Source organism: Glycine max, chromosome 18 (assembly GCF_000004515.6).
Source record: "Glycine max cultivar Williams 82 chromosome 18, Glycine_max_v4.0, whole genome shotgun sequence".
Lineage (NCBI taxonomy): Eukaryota > Viridiplantae > Streptophyta > Magnoliopsida > Fabales > Fabaceae > Glycine > Glycine max.
Window position 1 is genome coordinate 9930265 of NC_038254.2, and position 18408 is coordinate 9948672.

Genomic DNA, 18408 nt, shown 5'->3' on the forward strand with positions numbered 1-18408 from the left:
CTAGTTAAAGTAGTTGTGATTGATAGAACTGCTTACAATTTGAACCTATGTATTTTTGCTGGGAGTCCGAAGAGAAATTATTTGGCAATACAAAATCATCCGGTCAACATAATATATATTAAAATTTTATAATTTATGAGAAAAATTTAATAATATTTAATTATATGTCAGATAAAGATTAATAGAAATTATCATAATTTTGATCACTTAATAGTTTCACCTGCAATATTAGGTGTTTCTCTAAACTATCATTATACCGTATACATATTTGACTAGGTCGAATATTTAAAAATATCATTGACAAAAATCTTTATAGGATATTGAATATTTGGAACATTCAGATATTTTGCATGATTGAATATTTCAACATTTCCTATCCCAAAATGCACGAGTTTAACTCACTTCTCTATAGTGGTGTTAGGGTATTCAGCCATGCCAAATAATGAGCACTTTTTACCCTTGATTGCATAAAGATCCCCTTGAACCTCTATGATACTATGCTCGGGTATTTGGTCATGTCAAATACCAAACACTTTCTACATTTTGATTTCACAAGATTTCTTCATATTTTCTTTGGATCTCTATGTAGTACTTAAGTATTTGATCATGTTGAATATTGAGTACTCTTAATATAATATTACTTGGGCAACATTCAGACCAATATTCAAGTACTTGACTTGTTCGAATACTTTCATCATGTCGTTAACTGTTTATATATAAAGGAAAAACTATCTAATTATTCTACCAATAACCATTAAAGGAAAATTTAATGGCCTAATGATAATTAGAGAAACATTACCTAAAAAGGTAACAACAAGAAAGGACCCATATGTCCAATGCTCATTAAGATATGTATAAATAATTATGTGAATATCAAGGTAAGAATAATTTATTATTAAGAGTTTGAGTGTCTTTTGTAGGTATCCTACTCTCTTGATTCTTGAACCGGTTACTTACTAAACTTATTTTTCATGCAATTCTTACTATATTGGTTTGAACATGAGACAAGTTTTATTTTTTATATAGGTGAATAATATGTTTTAGTCACCATGATATTGGTGCAAGATATTCACCAACCTTATTAATGATTAATATTTGTTGGAGAATCTGATTGATCACAAATCACATTTAGAGAGTCTTCTCTCCTAATCATTTTTTTCATTCACAAGATTTAAATCCAAGACTTTACTTAAGCCAATTGAATCTAAGACTAGTCTAACCAATAACTTGTTGATATGTATATATAAATATATGTGTGTGAATATAATAGTGTAACAAATTTCTTGTGTTGAAATAGTAAAAAAATAGTTGGAGAATCATGTCTTAAAAATAAAAAACAAGAAAGATCATTTCAACCTAATTAGTAAGCTTTTTAAATAACTAAAAGTATAATTTATTTAAGCTTTTTAAAAATTGATATTATTGCCATTTTTCCAAAGTAGCAAGCAATCGTACAAAAGTGTTGTTTTTTGAGACATAGTAAAATTGACGGTAGAAGAAAGATCCGTTGACCGTAGAAATACACCCCTCCCCTCTCTGCTTCATTTTTTCTGCACAGTCACACACGCAGACACAACTATCACAACAATAACCCCGCCTCTCTCTTTCTCTCTCTCTGTTCACAATCTTCACCAAAACCTCACCCACCCTTTACTCTCTCTATTATTCTTTCAACAAGTTCGTTACTTCGTTTCCACAATAAAAAAGAAGAAAAAAAAAACTCTACCTCGCCGGGTATTCTTCAAATGGCCAATACTCACCGCTGCCGATGAAGATCTCCGGCGACTCCACCCGCCCTCTGCGTCCATTCCCGCCGGCCATTGCAGCCCCCTCGCCGGACTCCGATCTCCAGCCGCTCCGGAGGGCCACCCGCCGCCATCCCCGAACTCCGTCCACCCGCCTGAGGCGCGCCGGAGGACACACCGGAAAACGGAGCAGGCCCGAAACCCCCTTGTTCAAGTGGAAGATCCACGACGGCGTCAGGGAGAGGAGCGTCGGCGGCGATCCGCTCGAGGAGGTCGGCCGGAAGAAGGAGGCGCCGCCCCATGCCTCCGTGTCGGCGAGGAAGCTCGCCGCCGGGATGTGGCGGATGCAGCTGCCGGAAGAGGCGGCGGGTGATAGTGGAAGGCGAAGGGGTTCGAGAAAGATCGGTGAAGACCGTTTGGGAGTTCAGGTAAAACCCTCTTTTTGTTTTTTTTTTCTTTGCTCCGAGATCATTTTTTTTCTCATTCCCTTGTTGCTTTGCATTTGCTGATTCTGATTAAAGTTTTAAGTTTTAGAAAATGTTTTCTATTAATTACAAAAATAGTTCATTGTTTTATGAGTTTAATTTCTATGCATTTTATACTGGGAACCAATAAAAAATCATCTGAATTCAACAAACTTATATACATGATAATTAATCCCTTTACGGCTGAATAGATTGTTTACTCTTATTTTATTTTGTTGGTTTTTTTTTTTTTTACAATAAGAAATTGGTATGGCATATTTGAAATTAAAAGTGAAAATAGGAAGTCTTTTCTCAATATCTATTATGTTGTTGCTTAGTATTGAAGTTTTAGGTTTTGTAAATCCATCTTTTTTCATTATTCTGCATGTTCCTTTTTGTGTGATGAAGGGCTTTTTATTAGTCTTTATGTTGAAATTGAAATGATTTCTCTCTCTCTCTCTCTCTCTCTCGTACCAGTACCTTTGATAATTTGTTAAACTTTTATTGGTTGTTGATTCTTGTGTTAAATGTGTGAAGTTCATTAAGTGTAACCGGTAATGAATAAATGTGTGATAACTAATGAGTGACGGAATGCAAGAATGGAAAGTTTGGTACTGGAGTAATTCATGACCTTAAATGAAAGGGACAAGAAAATCATTTCAAGCCTAATAAGGGTTGTGTAGTTGACTCATGATTGATTTTTGGTCTACTACAGAACTCATTATTGTCCGTGGTAATAATTGGAGAAATGACTTGACTAGGGTTTTTCTGTGGAGATAATTTAATTTGTGTTATAAATGTTGTTAAGTATCTGTACTATAGTGTAAATGTCTGCATTTTTAATTGATATGCTTTCAATGTTTGTTCTTTAGTGGACTGTGCAGTATGCTGATTTGTATTCTTCATTTACTAGAAGGTATCTATGCATTATTATAGAATTGTTCTTCTTCATTGCGTGCCACTGTCATGTAATTATTGTCTTTATTTTCAGAATTTGGCAGTTTGTTGTTGCCTTTAATTTTTTTTTTATAGCTTTTCGCTTTTAGTTTAGAACTGATATCACTTATCTGCAGCATGGAATTGGCCATGTAGACCACCAATTTCTCAGCCATCATAGTGGCATGATGCATGGTTCTGCTATGATGAATGCATCACAAAGTCCCCGTTCCATTTCTGGGACTAAGGATGGACACTTTTGTGAGGTATTATGTTTTTTCTATTCATTACTTATAAATATAATAATGGCTCTGGATAATTGAAGATTATAGTGTGAACACCATATACATAAAGAGTAAAGACTGAATTACAATTATTCCGTTTCCTGCATCATGGTCTTGCTACTCAGTCAGTTCTGCAAATGCATTTTTTTTGGAGTGAAAGTATGGGGCTGAGGCCCAAAACAATAGAGAAACTACATGGAGACTAATCTATTGACAGGGGTCCCATTACAATCATGTGTCAGAAGACAGTAAGAACACTAGGTCGACCATTGCAGATTTTAATCCTTTTACCTGAATCTGCCATGAACAAGAACAATAGACTATCTGCAGACTTGCTTGCTTCTCTATAGTTATGCATGCTAACAACTAGCCAATCCCTCTTCAAAAGCTCCTTATTCCTATATAATCTGGGAAGTGGAAGGATTTTTAGTAACATTGCCCGTTGATCATATTAGCAAAGCAACTGGCAAAGGCCTGCTTTAATCTTGATAAGTCTATGCTTTGTTCTAAAGGCTTCTATTTCATTAAGTTAGGTTATAGATACACAACAAACTGATAAAGTTACAGCAACGTGCAGTCATGATCTAATATTGTGAAAATTTAATACATCTAGCACTCAGGTACACACACACATGCTCATTTAGGCTGATATCACAGCCACCCATTTGAACTTATAAACAAATAAACAGATATGATATAGAAGATAGATCTATTGGATCACATGCCTTTATACATGAATAAGTATTGCTTAGATCCATGTGTGTATAGATGTAATTTTCTTTGTAAAAATGCATGAGCAAAATATTTTCATATTGTTGGGCAAACCAAAGTAGTTAGTGTCATTTAAAATATCAGTCATGAAGGAAGCTTCTCTGGTTGAGGAAAGAGTTTAAACGTGTCTCGCTTTTACCTTCCCTAAGTGAAAGAGTAAACTGTTGAAGTGCTAATCTCTTACCTTGCTATTTCTTCTTCAGCTCAAGCCTTCTTTCCAGTTATCGAGTACTGCAATGGAGGGGGCGACAAAGTGGGATCCTGTTTGTTTAAAAACATCAGACGAGGTGCAGCATATCTACAGCCAAATGAAACTTCTTGACCAAAAGGTTAGCACTGTTTCTGCTGTTTCAGCTCTTGAAGCCGAACTAGAGCAGGCTCGTGTGCAGATTCAGGAGCTTGAGACTGAACGCTTCTCTTCCAAAAAGAAAATTGAACATTTCTTGAAGAAAGTTAGTGAGGAAAGGGCCTCATGGAGAAGCAAAGAGCATGAGAAAATTCGCGCTTACGTTGATGACATTAAATCAGAGATGAGTCGTGAAAGGAAAAGTCTCCAGAGGATTGGAATTGTCAATTCCAGGTTGGTAAATGAGTTGGCAGATGTCAAGTTATTAGCAAAACGCTACATGCAGGATTATGAGAAGGAAAGGAAGGCCAGAGAATTGATTGAAGAAATTTGTGATGAGCTTGCTAAGGAAATTGGAGAAGACAAGGCTGAAATTGAAGCACTGAAGAGGGAATCTATGAAACTTAGGGAAGAAGTGGAAGAGGAGAGGAGGATGTTACAGATGGCTGAAGTATGGCGTGAAGAACGTGTTCATATGAAATTGATTGATGCAAAAGTTGCTCTTGATGAGAAGTACTCACAGATGAATAAACTTGTAGCGGATTTGGAAACCTTTCTCAAATCAATAAATGTGAACCCAAATGCAAAGGAGATGAAAGAAGCACGGTCACTTCAACAGGCTGCAGCTGCTGTAGACATTCAAGACATCAAGGGATTTTCGTACGAGCCAGCTAATCCAGATGATATTTTTGCCATTTTCGAAGATTTAAATTTTGGCGAATCCAACGAGAGGGAGATTGAACCATGTGTTGCTCACTCTCCAGTGAGTCATGCCTCAAAGATTCACACAGTGAGTCCTGAAGCCAAATTGATTAGTAAGGATAACTTTCAAAGATGTTCTGATGTATTTATGGATGACAATGGGGATATAGAAGAAGATGAAAGTGGATGGGAAACTGTGAGCCATGTTGAGGATCAAGGATCAAGTTGTTCGCCTGAAGGGAGTGCCCTATTGGTGAACAAGAATCGTCGAGAGAGTGATGTTTCAGGGAGGAGTGTGCTTGAATGGGAAGAAAATGCAGGTTTAGAGACCCCAATAACTGAAATTAGTGAAGTCTGTTCAGTACCAGCTAAGCAATCAAAGAAGGTATCCTCCATGGCAAGGCTTTGGAGGTCTGGCCCAAACAGCGGGGATAATTACAAGATAATCTCTGTGGAGGGGATGAATGGTAGGCTTTCAAATGGAAGGGTATCTAGTGGGGGCATAATGTCTCCTGATTGGGAACTTGGTAACGGTGGACTAAGCCCCCAAGACCATCTGTACCAGTTGAGTTCGCCTGAGTCAGCAAATCTGCATAATCGAGGCATGAAAGGGTGCATTCCTCGCACCGTGCAGAAGAGTAGTCTGAAAGCCAGACTTTTGGAGGCTAGGATGGAAAGCCAGAAGGTTCAGTTGCGCCACGTTCTTAAACAGAAGATTTAGATGTGATGTGAGCATAGACAGAGATTCCTCACCTGTATAACTGAAGAATGACCCTCAAGCAGCAGATTTGTTTTGAATTGTGAAAGTATAAATCTACTGCTGCTAGAAAAACTGCTCAGAAATGATGGGGGTCATGAATAAATGCACCTTTCCTGCCTCAGACTTTGGCCATGTTGCAGTTCTTCGACATCACTCATATTTAAAGCATTGAGAAGATAATCTTTCACCCCCTTGTGCCAATGCCTCACTTGTATTTATGACGACCGGCCTTGCTTCATTTTGTGTAGTATCCTATAAAAGTTATGAGAAGCATGTTGCTTGTATTGTATCATTTAAGTCTGAGGACAAATATGCAGGGAAATTAAATCATCATAAGTTATAGATTTATCTTTTCAGCATTTTGATTTTCTATCTTAGTAGATGCGGCTTAGAATTTGTCAAATAGATTGTAGACCACGAGGATGATTTCTGGTCCCAGGACTGAAAATTCATAACAGTGATAAAACTTAATACTTAAAGGTTGGGATGGACCACTTCCTCTCTGTCTGACAGTTTCATTGGAATAATGAGTACCGTATAACTATTTAGTGGAAATAATGAAAATGAGTTTTTTGCCCCCTTTTGTCTGCTGAGGAATAATTGAAGTGGGAGTTAAAGAAAATGCCCCTTTATAAGGTAGAATAAATGTCTACATTTCCTAGTTGGTTTTTATATCTGTGTGATTCGTATTATTTTTATTTTTATTATATCTTGTCTGTTGTCTTCTTCGCAGTCGAGTTCTTGCTATCAAGAGATGTCTTTCTCAAAACAACCCTTTGTTAATCCACTGGTTCAAGTGGATGGATTGTCTATCTATTATAAGAAAGAATTGCCCTCAAACATTCTTCCTTATGAATAACCCCTTTCCTCACTAGAGAAGGTTGTGTAGTCCTTGCATTAGCCATCAGAAGGATGACGATCCCTTCTATTCTTACAACTCATCTAGAGTTGCATAACCTCTTTTCTTTCTTGAAAGCATAGATTTCCTCTCTAACCTCCCCTCTCTCTAAACCTTTTTACAATTTTTTTTCATAAAACTTTCAAAAACTTATCTCACCTTGGTAACTTAGGGATCCTTAGCCTTTTTGGACACAACCTTTTGTACCCTGTAGTATGCGGAGCATGCAAATCTTAAATAAGATTGGTACCACAAAAGATTTTACCCTAATGTTACTCGAGGATATGGTTACTAAAATAATCTTTCAAAACTATGTTCTTTTCTCAAAACCTTTTCTTGCTGGAACCTTTCTGAAACTCGAGAAACTTCCCACCTTGTTTTTCTTGCTTGTGCAACAACCTTATATATTTCTGGTTGCTTTGATTTAAGTAGAACTTAGTGACTTATACAAGTTTGTGTTTCTGACACTGTAGGTCTGATTCTAATCTTGCTGCTATTAGGTTAGGTGCTTCTGAATAATGCAAGCATTTGTTTCCCATTCTTTGTTCAAACTTGCATTTTTTTTGTGATTCTTCTTGTCATGTGTACCTTCTGATTATGCTGCCTCTTGACTAGATTCACCTTTTGATCATACACAACTTCTGATCTTGTTGCACTTTGATTTTTAGAAAACATGGTCAGTTTGGTATGCTTTTGATTATATCTTCCTTTTAGTAGTCATGCTTCTGATGGGTAGATCCTTTTGGAGTGTTGGCATAATTTATATTGATGTGATATCTAAAATCCCATTTTTTGTAAAATAAATTAGAAAGAATTTTATTTAAAAATAAATAGAGTTTTAGAAAAATAATTAGGTTTTTGTAATTAAATAAATAAAAAAAGTTTTATTAAATAAAATAATAGTTTTAAGCTAAATAAAATAAATATATATTCTTAAAAAATAAAAAGGATATTTTATTTATTCATTTGATAGGAAATAAAATATAATTTCTTTTCATAAAATAATAATAGAGTAAATAATAGGAACCTAGCTATAAATAGAGACAGAGTAGGTCAGGTTTGACATTTATCATACGTCTCTTCACTCTCTCTTCCTCTCAAATCCGTTTTTTCTTTTTCCTCCCAAAATCTTCTTTTTCCCGCATACACTCACACTTGTCCCAATAAAGCAATGATCCCAAACTCGTTAACCGTTGGATCTTTGTGAAATTTGAACACCATGTTTGGAACTCATTTTTGTACATCCTCACCGTTTGGATTTATAAAATAATATCTGAGATCATATAAATGTCCCTCGCATCGTAGCTTTTTTTTTCCTGCATACACTCAAACCTGTTTTAGTAAAACTACGATCCTTGACATTTTAACCGTTGGATCGTCGTGAAATTTAAACACCAGGTTTGTAACTAAATTTCTCACATCCCCACCGTTGTGATTTTCGAAATAATGTCTATGAAGAGAGAAATTTTCCTCTCACGGAGACAATGAAATAGAGGCTCCAATCCTTTCTCCATCTCTCTAATGCCTGGAAACCCTAGAGCGCAACTGGATGAAAAGCATGAGGAATCATAGGAAACCTTTAGAGACGCCACTATCACTGCCAGAATACACCCGTGAGGGCCGTTAGAGGTAAAAGATGAGTTTATCGCAATTGAGATTAGAATGAACATGTGTAAGGATCCTTAGAGGATCAAATTGAAATTTAGTCTGAGATGTTTACTGTATTGTGATTCTTGCTTTATGATTATAGTTACGATATTTTTGTGTTTGACAGACCAATTAATGTCTTGTTGCGAATTGGTTGATAAAATTGAGTGCTCTTGGTATTTTCGTATTTTTGGCATATAATTTTGATTCCTTGATTTTAATATGATTATGTGAAATTATTTGAGGGGTTTCACCCCCATGTTGTGAGAAATATTTTTGTATAATTGCTTATATTTTGGATAAGATTTATTAGATTAACATGATAAATTGTTATATTGAGATCATGAAATTGTGATTGAAATTGTGAGTAAATGACAAATTGAATATCTGATGAACAATGTGTAAGCGAAAAGTTGAGTTGTGGAAGCAATGCCTTCCAAGGTTATTTTGATGATGCCAAAGAATCAAGAGTTAAGCAAAGTTTCAAGCAAAGATTCAAGAATCAAGTTTCTAGTTTCAAGTTTCAAGATTCAAGAATCAAGTTTCAAAGATCAAGATTCAAGAATCAAGAGAAGACTTAATCGAGATAAGTATTAAAAAGTTTTTTCAAAAATTGAGTAGCACATGAATTTTTCTCAAAACCTTTTATCAAAGAGTTTTTACTCTCTGGTAATCGATTACTAGGTTATTGTAATCGATTACCAGTAGCAAAATGGTTTTCAAAAAGCTTTCAACTGAATTTACAATGTTCCAATTGATTTCAAAATGTTGTAATCGATTACAATGATTTGGTAATCGATTACCAGTGTGTTTGAACGTTGAAATTCAAATTCAAATGTGAAGAGTCACATCCTTTCATAAAAAAGCTTTGTGTAATTGATTACACTAATTTGGTAATCGATTACCAGTGATTGTTTCTGAATAAATCAAAAGATGCAACTCTTCAAATGGTTTTTGTCTTTTTCAAATTGGTTTTAAGTTTTTCTAAAGGTCATAACTCTTCTAATGGTTCTCTTGACCAGACATGAAGAGTCTATAAAAGCAAGACTTTGTTTTGCATTTTCAATCAATCTTTCTAACAATCCAATACAATCCTTTACAAGCCTTGAATCTCTTTGAACTTCTTCTTCTTCTTTGTGCCAAAAAGCTTTCCAAAGTTTTTTGGTTTTCTAAACCATGAAAACTTGTGCTATTCATTCTTTTCATCTCTTCTTCCTTTGCCAAAAAGAATTCGTCAAGGACTAACCGCTTGAATTCTTTTTGTGTCTCTCTTCTCCCTTTTCCAAAAGAACGAAGGACTAACCGCCTGAATTCTTTTGTGTCTCCCTTCTCCCTTGTCAAAGAATTCAAAACGACACAGTCTGAGAATTCTTTTGATTCTTCCTTTTCCCTTATACAAAAGTGTTCAAAGGACTAACCGCCTGAGAATTCTTTTGTATCCCCATTCACAAAGTATCAAAGGTTTAACCGCCTGAGATCTTTGTCTTAACACATTGGAGGGTACATCCTTTGTGGTACAAGTAGAGGGTAAATCTACTTGGGTTTGAATGAGAACAAGAGAGGGTACATCTCTTGTGGATCAGTTCTAGTGGAGGGTACATCCACTAGATTCAAAGAGAACAAGGGAGGGTACATCCCTTGTGGATCTTTTCTTGTAAAAGGATTTTTACAAGGTTGAAAGAAATCTCAAGGACCGCAGGTCGCTTGGGGACTGGATGTAGGCACGGGTTGTTGCCGAACCAGTATAAAAACTCTTGTGTGTTTGTCTCCTTCTTCCCTACTCTTTTACTTTCCGTTGTGCATTTTAATTTCCGCTTTTACTTTTGGTTAAGTTTCTGTTCTACTCCTTATTCTCTTAACAACATAAATAAAAGCCTTAGAAGAGTAAATTTTTAATTAGTAAAGGTTTAGGAATAATTAATTCAACCCCCCCTTCTTAATTATTCTGAGGCCACTTGATCCAACATGAGTATGTGTAAAATTATGAGATCACACATGTGTATTGAGATGTTGTGTGAATTGAATTGTGAGCTATGAACCGTACAATCACAAGATTGTAAGACCCTTTAAGGGCAGTGAGTTAATGCGTGACGAGTATTGTGATGAGATCCGCTATGGGAACCTGATGAGTTTAATAATTTTGAGGCGCGACGAGTTAAAATTATTTTGAAAACAATTGAGGAGTCGTGTGTCGTGTACAGTTCATAGATAGAGTTCGCGTGCTAAAATGTTTTTTGGGTTGGACTTGAATTAGGAGGGAGAGGCCCTGACGGACTCTTCGGAGTTTAGGTTGCCTTGGGGGTAAATACACTCTCCTTGAATATTCTTTGAAGCCTATACTGATCCCATAAGGTTGGAGCATTCAAAACAGAGTGATCCTGACTGGTCTCCCTATGATTTTACCTAATGAGAGTGACTTGACTTACCAGTGTGTGGCCTATCTTGTCATGTACTCCTAGGCGCTTGACGAGGTTTTTCAAGTCTTAGTATATTTGTTGCATAACGTTTGTGTATCGATCGATATTGATTGGTTGAGTGATATTGTGTTTTGATCCTTAAGTATGTGAATGATGTGAAAGTGTGTGAGACGTGTAGTGTTGAGATGTAATGCTACACGATGAGTGGTGGAATAACGTGAGATGTGTTAAAAGTAAGTTGTATTTCATTTATATGTATATATATATATATATCTACATGTTGTTCTATTTACCTCTATTAGTTAGGAATGTGATAACTCACTCCCCGTGTGGTTTTTGTGTTTGGATCCTGTGATGATCTCGAACCTTATGTTCGTGGGAGCAGATGGTTAGGTGGATGACTATGGAGAACCTCATGCTAGAGGACGCTAGAACACAATGCTCTGATAGAATGTGACATTGAGACATGAGTTTCTGTATTAATTGCATGAAATTCTGGACATGTAATTTTTATCATTTTGTTTCACATGCTGAGTTTTTAGTTCATTCTTTGGAGTTTTAGACGACCTTGTTTTGAGCTGAGATAATTTTATAATTTATTTGGACAAGTTCTATTATGATGTTAGAAAAGTGAATGTGAGTCTTGTATCCTTTTGAAATGTTTTTATTTAAATGTGTTTTAAAACTTTTAATTAATTCTGCATTCATATTCCTTTTATTATTAGTACATACATGTGTGGGGTAAAATGTGTCACATGATACCTATCTTTATGTTTCTTAACCAAGTCCTTTGTAATAACTATATACTCAAGCAAATCATTAGTAACTTTTAAGTCTAGAAGACTTAGAATTTGCTTCTTGACAATTTGTTGTCATTTAAACTTTAATCTTTAGAAAGGGCTATGCTTCAACATTATACCTACATTTATTCTTTTTCTTATCTCTTTCTTTCATATGTGTAAATAGGTTGTTGGGTGTCCAATAACATTTTTGAATCCCTACTTCATAGTACCCGCAAACCAATCTCATACAAACCTTCAACACCCTATTTGAACTCAAGCAGACCCACACCTTCCTCATCAAAACCGATGCCTTCTCTCCATGCCCCTTTTTGCATGCATGATCGCTATTTCTACCCTGATAATCAATTTCCCTTATGCTCACCAAATCTTTTACCTCGCACACCCCCATAAATCATTCTCTAAAAATCCTTCCTTAAACTTTTCTTCAAAATTATTAATGGGTACATGGAGAAACTTGGGTTTTAAGAAAACATGATATTGTGAAACATGTTTGTTCATTTGTATGCAACTTGCAGGGAAATGATGAACATACACATACACACATTGTTTGAAAAAATTTCCAACACTAGATGTTGTTACAAGGAACATAATAATGAGTTAATTGATAAAAAGTTGTCTTCCTTGATTCCATAGAAGAATGTGAGGTCTTGGATGTTGACAATTTTCAGGTTTGCTTAGTGTGGGAAGGCTAAGGAAGTTGTTGATTTATTCTTGGAGATGAAGAATGAGGGTTTGAAGCCTAATGAAGTGTTTGTGGTTGTTGTGCTTGCAACTTGTGCTAATTTAGGGGACTTGGAGTTTGGTAGGGTCTAGGTTTCATTTGCCATAAAAGACATGAGATCAGCTAAACAAATTCTTAGTATAAGAATCATGCATGATAGAAAGGAGAAGCAACTTAGGTTGTTACAAGAACATTACATTAAAAGAATGTTTTAGATATTTTAGATGGAAAAAATGTCATGGTAATGATCACTCCTCTTGCTACTTATTTTAAGTTGTCCTTCAAATGAAGTTGAGAAATTAGATATGCAAAAAATTCTATAAGCATTTGTGTGGGTAATTTGATGTATGCAATGGTGTGCACAAGACATGATATAACACATGTTGGTATAATTGGAAGGTTTTTGTCAAACCCAAGTAGAAAGCATTGAAATGTTGTGAATGGATTTTGAAGTATCTTTATGATAACATTGATATAAGGATTTGACTTGGTGGTGAAAGCCTTCATTAGTGGGGTAGACTCTAACATGTAGAGGTAGTTTTGTCTTGGCAATCTAAGTTGTAAAGGTATGTAGTATTGTCTACTGTAGAAGCATATTTCATTATCATTACTCAAAGCATGTAAGGAATTGCTTTGAGTGAAGAAATTCTTACAAGAGCTTGATTTTGTTCATGACAAATATTTTTTTTTTGTTGACAATCTAAGTATTATTCATCTTGATAAGAATTCAACTTTCCATTCAATGTTTAAACATGTTGATATGAATTATCATGGGATATGCGATGCTTTGGATGTTAAGTTGTTAGAGTTGGCCAAAATTCATACTAATGATAATGTGTTGATATGATGAATAAAGCATAACTAAGATGGAAGAGTGAAACTTATGAAATTATCAGATTGATGGCAATTTCTAAATAGTCATGAGAAAAAACTAAATGTGTAAGACTATTTTAGTCTCACTTGTCTAAGTGGAGAGAGGTTCAAGTAGAGAAAAAAAGAAAGGAGAAGCCAACTTGTATATTCTCCGGGTGGTCACCATAAAATCACAACTAGAGATTTGTTCATTGTTGGATCATGCTCGAATTTCATCAGTAGGTTCTAAACAAGTTATTCTTATTTTTCAACAATTGAATCAACGATTAGAGGTCTTAAGTGATATATTACTTGCTTGCAATAACAACTTCTTTCTTGGATGTTTTTCATTGATAACTGTGAAATTTGGGTTTAATTGATAGTCAAATTGTACTAAGAATAATTAAAATTCCTCTACTTTACTGTTGTTTTTAATAGAATAATGAGGATTTTAATGTTATTTTAATTTGTGACCAGCAGGATTCAAAAGAAGAAAGATTACAAGTGATTTGGAGAAAAATTGATGCAAAAACTTGAAAAAAATGCCTTAGAGAAAAAGTTAAAGATTGAGACAGCTCGCTTAGCGCACAAGACATGCCCAACGTGTCTCCTCGCTTATCGACCAATCCAAGCTTAGCACGAAGAAGCCCAAATGCACGCTTAGTGCGAATCTTGCGCTAAGCACGTGATCACTACCATACTCATTAAGCCTAGAAGGCCCACTTAGCGCGAGATCGCGTGAATTTTAAGTTACCTTAGGCATATAAAAGGAGTAGGAAGCAAAGGAGAAAGACATATCGAGACTGAGATCTCTCTAATGAATACATCCAAAGCCTGAACATCTCAAATCAGGGAAAACCTCTTTCTATATCCATTATCCCTTTCTCCTCATCTATTTATCCCTCTTCTTTTTCTATCCCCATCAACCCTTAAAGTGTAAAGCCTCTCATGACTATGAGAGGCTAAAGCCCTATTGTTGGGAGCCTAGCAGCCAAACTCTTGTAATGTAATTCTTCCCTACTATCTATTTAATGCAATTGTGGTTTTTATTGTTCTTTTCTGTGCTTTATTGTTGTTGATTATGGTCTGACCATCCATACTCATGTATTGTTTAGGAAGTAATGCATTGGAAAATGATTATTTTCGAAGGAACTAGGAAAAGGCATCTAAATAAAATCATTGCTAGGAATAAAGTGATGTTTGTTTAGCCTATTTCATGCATCTTTAATCTTAATGTGATTTATTATTTTATCTTTGAAAGGAATTTGGGAGAGGAAATTAATAAATTAAGCTATTCATGCGAGGAACCAAAGATAGGGTATCATAGTAGATGTGGGGGGAAATTGGGATAACATTAGATAGAAAAAATTATTAACATTGCATCACATGTAGTTTTAGCATGCTAGGTCCCAACACATTTGCATTTTGAATTCATCTTTCACTTTCAAGTTATTGTTATTTTTCTTGTTTTCTTATCCTTTACTTCTGCCTCTAATTTCCCACTTACAATTCCTTATCTTTTCTACTCCTTCTAATTGCTTAAAAATTGGATTTGCACCAATCTAAATACAAAAAAAGTTCTTGTTGACTCGACACTCGAACTTCCATTTTACTTTACTACTTGTGACAAATTGGTACATTTGTCAACAAGTTAACATTCATCTTCTTGTTTCTCATCTTAAGCATTAGTGCTATTTATATGTACAAATATATGTACTTGCTTGAGATTCTTTTGTAGCCTTACTTGATCTTAATAGAGATAATTTGATTTGAATAGCCCGTGACTTGTTCGTTGCATTGAAGGGGTTTTCACATTAAAACTTTGTTATCTCTTGTGCATTTGGGTTGTTCTATTTTCTGCTATATATTTATTGTTGCTCCTTATTGATTCTTACAAGTTCGGGGAAAATTTATTTTCACTGCATATTGCAATGATATTGTGTTTCTGTTGGTGTTTCCCTGGTAAGTGGTCCGTATCACGACCTACTACAATATTTGGAAGCATTAATTCTCGATTTTCACGAATTGTTTGATTAATTATGGGCAAAGGTTAGCTAATTTAGAATATACCTTTTCTATAACTAGTGAAAGATGATCGAGTGAGGTTGGTTATGTGATCTAAAAAAAGTTGATCTACAAATTGTGATCCAATTAACCTATTGTATAATTGATAACTTATGTTCAAGAGAATGATAATGCTATTAAAAATTCGATAATTAAGATCTCAAGACTTGACTTTTGTTATAAAAAAAAGCTTGTATCCATCGAATGTAAATGATGGTGGTCCTTTTTTTCCCATTATGTTCTTAATCCTCCGATTCATCAAAGGAAAGAGATTCTGACTGATCAAGAGTTCGGCTAGGAGATAAGTAAAACCTGACTAAGAATGATTTGCGTCAAGAGATTGAACTTAGGTACTACTTAAACGACTCTACCTTAACTTCAACATATTAACCATTGATTCCCAATCACTTGGTTGGTGGTGGTCCTTTTTATGGCCTACTACAATATTTTGGAAGTATTAATTTCAAACTTTAGTTAAATTTTTGGTTAATCAAAGATAAAGATTAGTTAATATTTTTTTGGGTTACCATAACATTGGTGCGAAATATCAATGTCATAGTGACAAAAAAACTAATTTGTATTTTTAATTTAAATACTACTTTTTTAATTTTTATTTTATTACCTGTGAAGGTTGATTATGTGAGGATTTGGAAAGATGTTTGAAATATTTTTTAAACAATAACATTATAGTAATAATTAAATATAATTGAAATAAATATTATACTTTGTCATTTTGTAGGAGAATAGAATCAACAAAAGTACTAGAAAAATGGATTTGAACAACAAATTCTGATAAAAAGAAGTATAATGTTGGCTAGGTGAGAAACAAAAGTCTTATTTATTTTACAATTAAAATCAAATTTTCATGTTGTGACACCCTCAACCCTAATATAAATATTTATATAATAAAATACATGAAAATACGAAATTACGTGGATAAAAAATTCACATTCACGTTAATCATCAAATTAGAAACTTATCAAATAAGGGTATGAAAACATCTTCGGTCCAAAACAAGGTTGTCCAATTTTTTTTTAGGAAAACAAGTTAAGCAGTGGAACAACATAAAGTAACATGTTCAAAACATTATGCAAATACTATAAAAACCCATGTCCAAATGCCACATCCTATCATAGCGTTGTGTCCTAGCATTCTCTAGCACGAGGTTCTTTAAAGCCACCCACCTAACCATCTGCTCCCATGAACACAAGGTTCAATATTCTCACAAGATCTAAACACAAACAACACATAGGGAGTGAGTTATTATATTTCTAAACAGGTCGAGATAAATGAAAGTGTGCGTGTACACACACACATAATATAAGTATAACAAACTTAACTTAGCACAATTCACATTATTTTGTCACTCATTGTGTAACATCACTTGTCCTAAGGATTTAATCACAGAATCATATTCCACACCTTCTCATTAATCACATGTTCAGAACAACACTTCTCAAGTACAACACAACATCTCACACTCATACAATTTATTACCCACCATCACGTAACAAGTCACAATGATCATTACACATACATTATGCAACAGATACACTAAGACTCAATCCTATATGCAATGTGGTATCATGTCAGTGAAAAACCTCATCAGGTGCCTAGGAGTACGTGACAAGACAAGCCACACATTGGTAAATCAGATCACTCTCACTAGGTAAAATCATAGGAAAACTAGTCAGGGTCACGTTGTTTTGCAAGAGTGCTCCAATCATGTGGGATTGACACAAGTTTAAAGGAGCACTCAAACTAAGTATATTTACCCCCAAGGCCTACACTCCAAAGAGTTGGTCAGGGCCTCTCCCTCCTGATTTAGGTTCAACCCATAAAATATTTTAATACGCAAACTCTATCTACGAACCATACAAAACATACGCCTTCTCAATTGTTCTCAAAATAATTTTAACTCCTCATGCCTCAAAGTAATTCAACTCGTTGGGTTCCCATTGTGGATCTCATCACAATAGCATTAACTCGTTGTCCTTAAAAGGACTTACAATCGTGTGATTGTACGGTTCATAACTCACAACTCAATGTACACAACATCTCAATACACATGTGATCTCACAATTTAACACATACTCAACTTGTCACTTACACCAAGTTCATCACACTTTCATAATCCCAAGACATCACATTATCACAGCTCATGCATCATATACATATCATACAATAATAATGTTAATATCTTATATTCATATGACTAATCATCTCATTAAAATAGGCATTTAAACTCATATATGTGCCACTAGAGTTTGAACTATATAATATACACAGCTACTCAAATGTTTTCAAAATCATTTTAACTTGTCACACCTTAAAGTGATTCAACTCGTTGAGTTCCCATATTAGGTCCCAACATAATACTCGTTGCACATTAACTCATCGCCCTTAAAGGGTCTTACAATTGTGTGATTGTACAGTTCATAGCTCACAACTCAATGTGTACAAAATTTCAATACACATGTATCTTACAATTCAACACATACTCAATTTATCACATACACTCAATCTCAATCACAATGTTATAATTCCAACGCAACATTTTATCACACGTTATGAATCATATAAACATCACAATATTAATATTTACATGGCACAACACATGTATATATTGAATCGAACTATATTATTTTCAATTAAAAAGAGTTAATAAATAATTAAACTAAAAATGCATTAAAAGTATTTATCGTTGAATCTTAATATACTAATTTCCTTCAATTAAATTTTATTATTTGAACTATTAATTCCTAATTTTTTTTAACAATTCATATACATATATATGTGTTATAATTATCAACACGTAATAAACTTGAGGCCAGAACATGACAAATAACGTTTTCAACAATCTAATTCTCATTCTAATCTAGTAAATCTTATCCAAAATACAAATGAACTATACAAAAATGCTTCTCACAACATGTGGAGTAAAACCTCTCAAACAATTTCACATAATCATAAGTTTAAAAACACCAAGAACACTCAA

At 34.5% G+C, this 18408-nt stretch overlaps 1 protein-coding gene across 1 annotated transcript; it reads left to right on the top strand.

Moving 5' to 3' along the window:
• The first annotated feature begins 1492 nt into the window (after window positions 1–1492).
• LOC100801304 (uncharacterized) lies at window positions 1493–6487 on the top strand. The gene is made up of 3 exons (XM_003553037.4): window positions 1493–2173; window positions 3283–3411; window positions 4404–6487. The coding sequence occupies exons 1-3, from the start codon at window positions 1769–1771 to the stop codon at window positions 5967–5969; spliced, it is 2100 nt and encodes a 699-aa protein (XP_003553085.1). The 5' UTR covers window positions 1493–1768; the 3' UTR covers window positions 5970–6487.
• The last annotated feature ends 11921 nt before the right edge of the window (window positions 6488–18408 follow it).